At 40.1% G+C, this 13273-nt stretch overlaps 1 protein-coding gene across 2 annotated transcripts in view; it reads right to left on the bottom strand.

The window, feature by feature from the left end:
* Nucleotides 1-382: 382 nt before the first annotated feature.
* SPARCL1 (SPARC like 1) overlaps nucleotides 383-13273 on the bottom strand; it is a 53460-nt gene continuing 40569 nt past the window's right edge. For both annotated transcript variants that reach the window (XM_032633529.1, XM_032633528.1), the window contains exons 9-11: nucleotides 12678-12826; nucleotides 11698-11846; nucleotides 383-844 (exon numbers count right to left, since the gene is read on the bottom strand). In XM_032633529.1, coding sequence (XP_032489420.1) covers nucleotides 816-844; nucleotides 11698-11846; nucleotides 12678-12826 — 327 coding nt within the window. In that variant the 3' untranslated portion in view covers nucleotides 383-815. The remainder of the gene's footprint in view (nucleotides 845-11697; nucleotides 11847-12677; nucleotides 12827-13273) is intronic.

Below are 13273 nucleotides of genomic sequence, written 5' to 3'. Positions count from 1 at the left end.
TCCTTTAATTTTGAGGACATGAAATGTGTAGAGATTTTGCTGGGCCTCCCTTTCCCCAGACACACATGCACGTCTGCACAAATGCTAAAATTAGTTGCATCAAGCAGTGCACAATCACCCATATTTTAAATTGAATTTGGTGAAAAGCACTTGAATTCTTTTTTTTTTTCTGTTTAAACTTAAATTATGACAAAAACCATTCATGAGCAACTACCATTTAACAACTGAATATTTGTTTCCCATAAGAAACAGCTCCCCAACCACTCATACTTTTTTTTTTAAGCAGTAGGGTCTAGAAAGCATGATTATAGTTTGATATGAAGTATGAGCCCTGGGTTGGTCTTTCACATATAATTGTTCAAGTAAATGACTGGAAATAAACTTGAGTAAACATTTGGATTTTTATTAGGATATTAAGATACTGAAAATAACACACATCAACAACAAAGAGGCTTATTTCACTGTTTTGAAGTGCACATGGTATTATGGACAAAATGAATGTATTATTTTTTTCGAGTTTTATAATCTTTAAGTATCTCATAAATGGATACAGAGAGTGATGAGTTAAACTCCTGTTAACAAACAGTATACAATATTTTGTGTATATTGACTTTACTTAATTTTAAAGTTTTATTTCAAAAGTTAATGTTAAATGCCTGGTGCATATACTGTTATCAAGCAGTTACTCTCAGTGTCGTCTCAGACGTGCAAGCATTTTGCTAAATATAAAGCTACAAGTATCACACTGCATATACTTCAGAAGTGGTCAGAACAAAGGAGGAGGCTGGGTAGTTTGAGTTCTTTCAAATCTTAATTCAAAACAGGAGATTTTCATCTATGTCTTCTGTAAAAAACAAAAACAAAACATACTTTTAGAAAGTAGCCAGAGCAGTAATATAAACAATGTTAGACTAGGGGATCAGAGAACCCATCAATAAGGCGGTACGATGGTGGTTCTCAATCCTGGTAGGGCGTCAACATCACCTGTGAAGCTTTAAGAACTATATATCCTTGGGCCTCACTCCTGCCCCACCCCGAATCAGCAATGGCATGTATACATTTAGAAAGCTCTGCAGGTAGTTCTGATGTAGGGTTGAGAACCACTGATAGAGGAGGTTGAGGGGAAACCAGGCAATAAGTGCCAAGTATACTAATCTGTAAGGGTTGCTAAAATATAACCAAAATGAATAGAAGTATAGTGCCAGTTATATCAAATTTCCAATCAAGTAATTGTAAAAGAACTTGTTGCCACACTAATGGAAGAAGACAGCATCCTCTGGGGGATATAAGACCACTCCTTAGCATTGTGGCCCACCCTTACTCAATAATTCTTGAACAGATACCTAAAGCAGATTAATCTGAAACATACTGCCCCTTCTGGGACACCAAGTAGTTTTCCTGCCCAATGTAAGTTTTCCTCTTGCCCCAAGAGAGGGAAAGATTACAGACTTTTGCTGTATTTCTTGTGAGCACTGGCTTCACTTGTAAAGTAGGGATAATAGTCTTCTTACTTATAAATTTACTCATATTTGCACTCATACGTTTTGTCTTCTTTTTTTATATTATATTAAATTAAATTGATTTATTTTTATATGGCAGGTTCTTATTAGTTAATCTACTTCATACATATTAGTGTATATTTGTCAATCCCAATCTTCCAATTCATCCCACCACCACCACCACCTCCTCCTCCCCCCAGCCCCGCCACTGCTTTCCCCCCTTGGTGTCCATACATTTCTTCTCTACATGTGTGTCTCTATTTCTGCCCTGCAAACCGTTTCATCTGTACCATTTTTCTAGATTCCACATATATGCGTTAATATACAATATTTGTGTTTCTCTTTCTGACTTACTTCACTCTGTATGACAGTCTCTGGGTCCATCCACATCTCTACAAATGACCCAATTTCATTCCTTTTTATGGCTGGGTAATATTCCATTGTATACATGTACCACCTGTTTATCCATTCATCTGTTGATGGGTATTCAGGTTGCTTCCATGTCCTGGCTATTGTAAATAGTGCTGCAATGAACATTGGGCTGCATGTGTCTGTTTGAATTATGGTTTTCTCTGGGTATATGCCCAGTATTGGGATTGCTGGGTCACATGGTAATTCTATTTTTAGTTTTTTAAGGGAACTCCATACTGTTCTCCATAGTGGCTGTATCAATTTACGTTCCCACCAACAGTGCAAGAGGATTCCCTTTTCTCCACACCCTCTCCAGCATTTGTTGTTTGTAGATTTTTCTGATGACGCCCATGCTAACCAGCGTGAGGTGATACCTCATTGTAATTTTGATTTGCATTTCTCTAATAATTAGTGATGTTAAGCAGCTTTTCATGTGCCTCTTGGCCATCTATATGTCTTCTTTGGAGAAATGTCTATTTAGGTCTTCTGCCCATTTTTTGATTCGGTTGTTTATTTTTTTGATATTGAGCTCCATGAGCTCAATATCCACTTCCTTCCATTACTCGAGGAGGTGGGTCAAAAAAGATCTTTCTGTGATATATGTCAAAGAGTGTTCTTCCTGTGTTTTCCTCTAAGAGTTTCATAGTGTCCAGTCTTACATTTAGCTCTTTAATCAATTTCGAGTTTATTTTTGTGTATGGTGTTAGGGAATGTTCTACTTTCATTCTTTTACATGTGGCTGTCCAGTTTTGCCAGCACCACTTATTGAAGAGACTGTCTTTTCTCCATTGTATATCCTTGCCTCCTTTGTCATAGATTAGTTGACCATAGGTGCATGGGTTTATCTCTGGGCTTTCTATCCTGTTCCATTGATCTATATCTCTGTTTTTGGGCCAGTAACATATTGTCTTGATTACTGTAGCTTTGTAGTATAGTCTGAAGTCAGCGAGTCTAATTCCTCCAGCTCCGTTTTTTTCCCCTCAAGATTGCTTTTGTGTCTCCATACAAATTTAAAAATTTTTTGTTCTAGTTCTGTAAAAAACGCCATTGGTAATTTGATAGGGATTTCATTCAATCTGTAGAATGCTTTGGGTAGAATAGTCATTTTCACAATATTGATTCTTTCAGTCCAAGAACATGCTATATCTCTCCATCTGTTTGTGTCATCTTTGATTTCTTTCATCAGTGTCTTATAGTTTTCGGAGTACAGGTATTTTACCTCCTTAGGTAGGTTTATTCCTAGGTATTTTGTTCTTTTTGTTGCAATGGTGACTGGGATTGTTTCCTTAATTTCTCTTTCTGACCTTTTATTGGTAGTGTATAAGAATGCAATGAAGAACCTTACCAAATTCATCAATCAGCTCTAGTAGTTTTCTGGTGGCATCTTTAGGATTTTCTATGTATAGTATCACGTCATCTGCAAACAGTGACAGTTTTACATCTTCTTTTCCAATTTGGATTCCTTTTATTTCTTTCTTCTCCGATTGCCATGGCTAGGACATCCAAAACTATGTTGAATAACAGTGGCGAGAGTGAACATCCTTGTCTTGTTCCTGATCTTAGAGGAAATGCTTTCGGTTTTTCACCATTGAGAATGACGTTTGCTGTGGGTTTGTCATATATGGCTTTTATTATGTTGAGGTAGGTTCCCTCAATGCCCACTTTCTGGAGAGTTCTTATCATAAATTGGTGTTGAATTTTGTCAACAGTTTTTTTTCTGCATCTATTGAGATGATCATATGGTTTTTATTCTTCAATTGGTTAATATGGTTTTTCACATTGATTGATTTGTGTACATTGAAGATTCCTTGCATCCCTGGGATAAATCCTCCTTGATCATGGTGTATGAATCTTTTAATGTGCTGTTGGATTCCGTTTGCTAATATTTTGTTGGGGATTTTTGCATCTATATTCATCAGTGATATTGGTTTGTAATTTTCCTTTTTTGTAGTATCTTTGGTTTTAATATCAGGATGATGGTGGCCTTGTACAATGAGTTTGGGAGCGTTCCTTCCTCTGCAGTTGTTTGGAAGAGTTTGAGAAGGATGGGTGTTAGCTCTTCTCTAAATTTTTGATAGAATTCACCTGTGAAGTCATCTGGTCTTGGACTTTTGTTTGTTGGAAGATTTTTAATCACAGTTTCAATTTCATTACTTGTGATTGGTCTGTTCATGTTTTCTATTTCTTCCTGGTTCAGTATTGGAAGGTTATACCTTTCTAAGAATTTGTCCATTTCTTCCAGATTATCCATTTTATTAGCATAGAGTTGCCCGTAGTAGTCTGTTATGATGCTTTGTATTTCTGCAGTGTCCGTTGTAACTTCTCCTTTTTCATTTCTAATTTCATTGATTTGAGTCCTCTCTCTCTTTTTCTTGATAAGTCTGGCTAAAGGTTTATCAATTTTGTTTATCTTCTCAAAGAATCATCTTTTAGTTTTATTGATCTTTGCTATTGTTTTTTTTGTTTCTATTTCATTTATTTCTGCTCTAATCCTTATGATTTCTTTCCTTCTACTAACTTTGGGTTTTGTTCTTCTTTCTCTAATTGCTTTAGGTGTAAGGTTAGATTGTTTATTTGAGATTTTTCTTGTTTCTTGAGGTAGGTTTGTATTGCTATAAACTTCCCTCTTAGAACTGCTTTTGCTGCATCCCAAAAGTTTTGGATCATCGTGTTTTTGTTGTCATTCGTCTCTAGGTATTTTTTGATTTCCTCTTTGATTTCTTCAGTTATCTCTTGGTTATTTAGTAATGTATTGTTTAACCTCCATGTGTTTGCGTTTTTTACGTTTTTTTCCCTGTAATTGATTTCTAATCTCATAGTGTTGTGGTCAGAAAAGATGCTTGATATGATTTCAATTTTCTTAAATTTACTGAGGCTTGATTTGTAACCCAAGATGTGACCTATCCTGGAGAATGTTCCACGTATACTTGAGAAGAAAGTGTTATCCGCTGTTTTCGGATGGAATCTCCTATAAATATCAATTAAATCTATCTGGTCTATTGTGTCATTTAAAGCTTCTGTTTCCTTATTTATTTTTGTTTTGGATGATCTGTCCATTGGTGAACGTGGGGTGTTAAAGTCCCCTACTACTATTGTGTTACTGTCGATTTCCCCTTTTATGGCTGTTAGCATTTGCCTTATGTATTGAGGTGCTCCTATCTTGCATGCATAAATATTTACAATTGTTTTATCTTCTTCTTGGATTGACCCCTTGATCATTATGTAGTGTCCTTCTTTGTCTCTTGTAATAGTCTTTATTTTAAAGTTTAATTTTTCTGAAATGAGAATTGCTACTCTAGCTTTCTTTTGATTTCCATTTGCATGGAATATCTTTTTCCATCCCCTCACTTTCTGTCTGTACTTGTCCCTAGGTGTGAAGTGGGTCTCTTGTAGACAGCATATATATGGGTCTTGCTTTTGTATCCATCAGCCAGTCTATGTCTTTTTTTGGGAGCATTTAATCCATTTACATTTAAGCTAATTATCGATATGTATGTTCCTATTACCATTTTCTTTTTTTTTTTTTTTTTATGCGTTACGCGGGCCTCTCACTGTTGTGGCCTCTCCCGTTGCGGAGGACAGGCTCCGGACGCGCAGGCTCAGCGGCCATGGCTCACGGGCCCAGCCGCTCCGCGGCATGTGGGATCCTCCCAGACCGGGGCACGAACCCGCGTCCCCTGCATCGGCAGGCGGACTCTCAACCACTGCGCCACCAGGGAAGCCCTACCATTTTCTTAATTGTTTTGGCTTTGCTATTGTAGGTCTTTTCCTTCTCTTGTGTTTCCTGCCTAGAGAAGTTCCTTTAGCATTTGTTGTAGAGCTGGTCTGGTGGTGCTGAATTCTCTTAGCTTTTGGTTGTCTGTAAAGTTTTGATTTCTCCATCGAATCTGAATGAGATCCTTACCGGCTAGAGTAATCTTGGTTGTAGGTTTTTCCCTTTCATCACTTTGAATATATCGTGCCACTCCCTTCTGGCTTGTAGAGTTTCTGCTGAGAAATCAGTTATTAACCTTATGTACATTCTCTTTTATGTTGTTTGTTGCTTTTAATAAGTTTTCTTTGTCTTTAATTTTTGTCAGTTCGATTGCTATGTGTCTTGGCATGTTTCTCCTTGAATTTATCCTGTATGGGACTCTGCACTTCCTGGACTTGGGTGGCTATTTCCTTTCCCATGTTAGGGAAGTTTTCAACTATAATCTCTTCAAATATTTTCTTGGGTCCCCTCTCTCTCTCTCTCTCTCTCTCTCTCTCTCGTCTTCTTCTGGGACCCCTATAATGCAAATGTTGGTGTGTTTAATGTTGTCCCAGAGATCTCTTAGGCTGTCTTCATTTCTTTCTGTTCCTTTTTCTTTATTCTGTTCCATTGCAGTGAATTCCACCATTCTGTCTTCCAGGTCACTTATCCATTGTTCTGCCTCAGTTATTCTGCTATTGATTCCTTCTAGTGTATTTTTCATTTCAGTTATTATATTGTTCATCTCCGTTGGTTTGTTCTTTAATTTTTCTAGGTGTTTATTCTTTAATTCTTCTAGGTCTTTGTTAAACATTTCTTTCATCTTCTCGATCTTTGCCTCCATTCTTTTTCCGAGGTCCTGGATCATCTTTACTCTCATTATTCTGAATTCTTTTTCTGGAAGGTTGCCTATCTCCAGTTCATTCAGTTGTTTTTCTGGGGTTTTATCTTGTTTATTCATCTGGTACATAGCCCTCTGCCTTTTCACCTTGTCTATCTTTCTGTGACTGTGGTATTCATTCCACAGGCTGCAGGATTGTAGTTCTTCTTGCTTCTGCTGTCTGCCCTCTGGTGGATGAGGCTACCTAAGAGGCTTGTGCAGGCTTCCTGATGGGAGGGATTGGTGGTAGGTAGAGCTGGGTGTAGCTCTGGTGGGCAGAGCTCAGAAAAACTTTAATCCGCTTGTCTGCTGATGGGTGGGGATGAGTTCCCTCCTTGTTGGTTGTTTGGCCTGAGGTGACCCTGCACTGGAGGCTACAGGCCCTTTGGTGGGACTAATAGCAGACTCTGGGAGGGCTCACACCAAGGAGTACTTCCCAGAACTTCTGCTGCCAGTGTCCCTGTCCTTGTCCCTGTGGTGAGCCACCACTGCCCCCTGCCTCTGCAGAAGACCCTCCAACACTAGCAGGTAGGTCTGGTTCAGTCTCCTATGTGGTCACTGCTCCTTCCCCTGGGTCTGGATGCGCACACTACTTTGTGTGCCCTCCAAGAGTGAAGTCTCTGTTTCCCCCACACCTGTCAAAGTCCTGCAATCAAATCCCACTAGCCTTCGAAGTCTGATTCTCTGGGAATTCCTCCTCCTGTCGCTGGACCCCCAGGTTGGGAAGCCTGACGTGGGGCTCAGCACCTTCACTCCAGTGGGTGGACTTCTGTGGTATAAGTGTTCTCCAGTTTGAGTCGCCCACCCAGCAGTTATGGGATTTGATTTTATCATGATTGTGCCCCTGCTGCTGTCTCATTGCAGCTTCTCCTTTGTCTGTGGATGTGGGGTGTCTTTTTTGGTGAGTCCCAGTGTCTTCCTGTCGATGATTGTTCAGCAGTTAGTTGTGATTCCAGTGCTCTTGCATGAGCGAGTGAGGGCACGTCCTTCTACTCCGCCATCTTGCTGTCTTCTTTCTGTTCAGATGAGAGATGTCCCTCCTGTTGACTTGGAGGCTAATCCTCTGCCTGTGCTCAGGATCTCTTCTGATCTCAGAATTCTCCCCTATTTTCCTCTTTTTTTCTTATATCCTCAATCTTTCCTTTTTTTTTTTTTTTTTAACCGGGCCCTTCCTATTAATGTATAAATATGCTGCATACCTAGCCTTGAGAACAGTGCCTGGTACTATGTAGACCACCAGTAAAGACTTGTTGAAGGAATGAATGCATGAATAAATGATAAGAGCTCAAGCCTCTTTTATTCTCAAAAATGCTTCCCTCAACTCTATATCCCTCTCTAGCTCATTCCCGCTTTCAAACCTTCACTCTTTAGCCTTTCTTATCTTCTCTTCTTTCTTATGTGTCTTGCTTCCATCTCTACCATTCCACAAAAACTGCTTTTCCAAGGCCATCCAGGATATCCTTATTTCTACGTCCAATGAATATTCTCAGTCTTTTACCTTACTTGACATCTCAGCAGCATTTAGCACTGTGACCTCTTCCTCCTCTTTGAAACACCTCCTTAGATATGGCACTATCCTCTTTTTTTTTTTTTTTTTTTTTTTTGCATTACGCGGGCCTTTCACTGTCATGGCCTCTCCCGTTGCGGAGCACAGGCTCCAGACACGCAGGCTCAGCGGCCATGGCTCATGGGCCCAGCTGCTCCGCGGCATGTGGGATCTTCCCGGACCGGGGCACGAACCCGCATCCCCTGCATCAGCAGGCGGACTCTCAACCACTGCGCCACCAGGGAAGCCCACTATCCTCTTTTCTTTTTTCTTTCAGGAGACTTTTCATTCTGCTTCATGTACTCCTTCTTCCTCCTGTATCCATCATCTAGATGTTGTTCCTTGGTATTCAACCCAAAACCCTTTTTCATGTAACTCAGCACATTTTCCTAAGAAAATTAATTTCCTTCCCTGGTATCAATTATTTTCTGTATGCTCACAATCCCCACATTTGTATATCAATTCCTAAATTCTGTCTTGAAAAGCAGACCCACATATCCAACTATCTTTTTTTTTCATTTTTATTTTCTTGGCAGTGCTGCACAGCCTGTGGGCTCTTAGCTCCCTGACCAGGGATCGAACCCCCGCCGCTTGCATTGCAAGTGCAGAATCTTAACCACTGGACCCCCAGGGAAGTCCCTCAACTGTCAACTGTATGTTGTCAGCCAGCGACTTCAAAATTTAATGTGTCCCAAATGGAATTTATCTTTTCCCCCCAAACCTGCTTCTGTTCTTGTGTTTTCTGTCTCAGTGGAAGGTACCTCTCCTCACCCTGCCTGGCCTGTGCCAGGAACCTAGGCATTGTACTTCTCTTCCTCTCAACCTAACTGCCTGCTTCCTGCCTCCACGTATTTCCTATGAAACACTGTCTTATTATTTCTGCATACTGTACATCTTGAATATGTTTATATTCTCAACTATATCTTGAATATATTGATATTTTAAAATAATTGGAATATGTTTACTTTTCTTTTTCCCTACTATAACTGCCCTAAATCAGGTTCTCATCAACTTTTGCCTGGGTTCACCACAACAGTTCTCTGGCTTATACACAATGTAACCAAAAGAATCTTTCTTAAGTACAAATCCAGTGAAATCACTCCCTTGTTAAAAACCCTTTGGGGATCCTCCAGTACTGTGAGGATGATGTCTTTAACTGGCTTAGTAGGACCTGCATGATGTGACTCGTTTCCCCTGTTCGTCTAGCTTGAAAGGTTTTCCTAAAGATTAATGTGGATATATGTTAATCCACAGTATGTCATAGGCACTAAATAAATAAGACTCCTTCACCTCATAATTGAATCCCATTTTTACACACAAGGAAAATGAGACTTGCTGAGGATTAGTGGCATGCCCTAATTTGCATAGCTAGTTAATAACAGAGCTGGAATATTTGAGCACATCTAGTTCAGAGCAAAGGAGGTTAACATTCAGGACAACACTGGCTACAATTTATCTTGTCCTGTGGATTTCTCCGTCCTGAGGGAATACATTTGTATGCTTACAAATAGACATTTTTTTTCTTTCCCTAGCTGAGTCCCAAAGCAGTAACTTGTTTACAACATGTCCTGACTGAATATTTAATATCTGCTTTACTGGCTTATTGTGTGATAATTCTTTCCCTTCTTCAAAATGTAATCATGGCCAAACCACAGTGAACAAACAAGAACGTTAGGAGCTTTGCCAGTCACAGAATTTAAGCCCTTCCTTCTTCTCCCAGACAACCACCCAGCACAGGGCCTGAGTAGGCTCATATGCTGAAGAGCTGCCAGAAGTTTTGAAAGGAACAGTGAAGTGCAACTGGTTTCCTTAAATGGTCTCTTTAAATTTGCTTTTGGATCACTCCTTTAAAATCACGTGCCATGTAAAAGGGCATACATAAATATGTCCTGTCCCAGCTAAGTTTTTTTCTTGATAATGGTGGAGGGGAGGGGTTGGGGCAGCTGTCCTTGGGTACATTTTATCTTTTCAACATGGGAATTGGAAAAAACATTGTTAGCCATGTTTAGGGGTGTATATGAATTTGTAAGTACTGTGCTTATAGAATAGGTGTTAGAAAGGAAATTGGCATTATTTGCATGAGACTGGGTCTTAATTGCCTGTTAATTTCCTATTGATGTTAATAGGATGTAAACAGTATGGGGTCGATGTTAATTGCCTGTTAATTTCCTATTGATGTTAATAGGATGTAAACAGTATGGGGTCGACAGTCTCCACTCTGGCCCCCAATGATCCCCATCTCCTGTGGTCTCCTCCCACATTGTAGCAGGGTTAGACTGTGTGACAGACAGAATATGGCAGAAATATGTCACTCATGAGATGAGTCCTACAGGGAACTGCGGCTTCTGTCTTGGACTCTCTTCTCTCTCTTTCTATCTCTGTCTCTGATCACTTGCTCTGGAGGAAACCAGATACCATGTCATGAGCAGTACTGTGCAAAGGACCACATGGTGAGGAACTGAAGCCTCCTACCAATAGCCATGTAAGTGAGCTTAGAGCAGATCCTAGGGCAGATCCATCCAGGTAAGGTCCTCCCGGATTCCTAATCCTCAGAAACGTTGAGAGAGATTTCAAGCTTCTAATCTTTAGGGTCATTTGTTGTGCAGAAATGGACAACTAACACACAGAACTAGGTGCTTACAAAAAGATTCATTCTTTGCTCATTGCAGTTGTACTTATTTCACAGAATAACACTGTAGAGGAAAAGGACCTTTTCTGCTTATCTATCTATCAGTAAATAACTAAATCCTCATATTCCAACTCTTGCTTTCCAATTTCAAGCCATCATACATATGCATAAAGAATATTTTTAGAGTGAAGTTCACATGAGTTACCTCTTTTGGGGAAACTCTGACCTTTGATGAACTTACGTTTCTTTATTTCTTGGCTGTATAGTCATCCTACCTATATGTATGTCGTGAACGCATGGGTAAAGCCTCTGCTTTACGGATGTGATGTTCATTGTTGATTTACATTCTGTGAGCAGTTTTGATTGCTCATTGTTTGAACACCTTCATGTCTCAATTATTAAAAAACAGCCTTGCTCATGAAAAGCAGCTGTAACTTAGGAAAAGAAAAGGAAGTACATTAAGACATAACCTAGCAAAACAAATGTCTAAATTTAAATTCCTCCGCTGCAGGGGGAATTCCTTTTGGATTAAAGGAATAACACCTGGGCACAACTGGTGACAAGCTTTAGTGGGTTGGTAATCAATTCTAAGATTCTTCTGGCATCTCCCATTTTCAGAATCAAGCTTGCTGTTTTACTCTTCACATACGATTTTTTAAAGTTTGGCCCAATACTCAGGTTAAGGAAGGATATAAAGTCCTTCCTTCCTTCCGTAGAAAGGTAGCCTTCGGAGACTTGGCGCGGCTCTCTGGATTCACATCACTTTCTTAGGCTTAGCCAATTTCTGAGACCTCGGTGCAGTTACCCCTTAAATATTCACCCTTGCTACACTTTGAAACAGAGATCATAAAGGGAGTAAGAAATAACCTTGCAGTCTGCCCCCCTGTGGTCTCTAGGTTTCAATTTGAACACACAGCAGGACCTGTCTGTGAGGGCTGCGGGCTTAGGGTGTATCTGGAGAAGAGGACACCCCTCTCCCTGGGCTGATGATGAATTTACCTTCTTTAATTTCAAAGCAGTGACCCCACTCCTCCAGGGTGATGTGCTTATCCTTGTTGGGGTCACACTCTTCAAAGAAGCGTGTTATGCAGTGTTCCAGGGGCACCAGAGATGCCCGCAAAGGAGCAAGCTCAGAGTGGGTCAAGACCCTGCAATGAGATAAATGGCAGCCAATTAACTGGGCTACTAACTTGCGTATGAAGAGCTAACTCTTACGATCACCAAGGGCATTTTTCTTCCCCAAGGCTGCTGAGGACGGCAAATAAGGAGTGCGTTCATGAAGAGCTACAAATGGAATAAACGATTTGTGGGTAAGACAGACAGCTTTTGGGATGTCAATTCATAAGGTTTCCTTCTTCCCTAGGAACTGTCCTCCCTCCACCCTAAGTTTATAGGGCTGCATCCCAATAATCACGTTTATACAACCTGGCTCTTACCGCCGGCCGTACCGGATCATTCCAGACGTAGGTGCTTAATCCAACTGGGGTCCATCAGATTAACTTCAGAATTTAGGATCAAGAATGAGGAAGAGTGGAAAGAGCCTCTCGGGAGGCTGGACCCTAACGTGGAAACTTGGGAGCTTGTGGAATTGTGGCCATATTCTGTTATGGTCAAAGCAGCACTTTTCTTAAATTTTTTGGATGTGGACCATTTTTAAAGTCTTTATTGAATTTGTTACAATATTGCTTCTGTTGTATGTTTTGGTTTTTTGGCTGCGAGGCATGTGGGATCTTAGCTCCCTGCCCAGGGATCAAACCCACACCCCCTGCACTGGAAGGCGAAATCTTAACCACTGGACGGCCAGGGAAGTCCCTCAAAGCAGCTTTGTGTTTAGACTCATAACCGTATTTGCTTGACATTTCTGTGTTCTAAAATGGAACTGGGAAGTTTCGTAAATCTGTTTAGAATTCTTGGGTATAGATAACTAGACATTGTATCAGGGAGATGACCTAGTTAATGGGAAAGTGGAAAGTGTTTACCTGTCCCTAGGATGTTGATCCAGCTCACTGAACTGCCAGTGTACCGGATACACATACATGTGGTAGTTTTTCTTAAAGTCTCTTAAGAGGAGGTCAAGTGAGTGGTCCCCAGCCAGGAGTCTCTTTTCATCCAGGTAAATTTTCTTGACCTGAGATTAGGAAGGGAGATGATCATTAGAGAATCAGACAAGTGTAAAGGAATTATCACTTGCTAAACTTTACTTGAAGAGTATTCCTAACATGACAGAGGAAAACAAACCCAGAATGTTATTTGAGAACAAATTACATGCCTTCTAATCAACACTACAGCTTTCTGCATAGAATAACAGCTAACATTTAAAAAACCCTGGGGTTTTCAGAAGAAGTTTAAGACTTTGTTTGATCTTTTAACCAAGTGATGTTCCTCATATTTCTTAAAACTATGAAAAGGTTTTAATAAAAAGGACTGAACGGACCTAGACAAAATTGTTCATTTGTTGGTGAAAAGTTCTGTTCTTCCCCACTGGCATACTCCATTCTTTTTTTTTTTTAAGATTTATTATTAATTAATTAAACTTATTTTTGGCTGCATCGGGTCTTAGTTGAGGCACGTGGGC

Source organism: Phocoena sinus, chromosome 5 (genome assembly GCF_008692025.1).
Source record: "Phocoena sinus isolate mPhoSin1 chromosome 5, mPhoSin1.pri, whole genome shotgun sequence".
Lineage (NCBI taxonomy): Eukaryota > Metazoa > Chordata > Mammalia > Artiodactyla > Phocoenidae > Phocoena > Phocoena sinus.
Note: the sequence above shows the minus strand (reverse complement) of the source record. Positions and strands in the feature narration are given on the sequence as shown.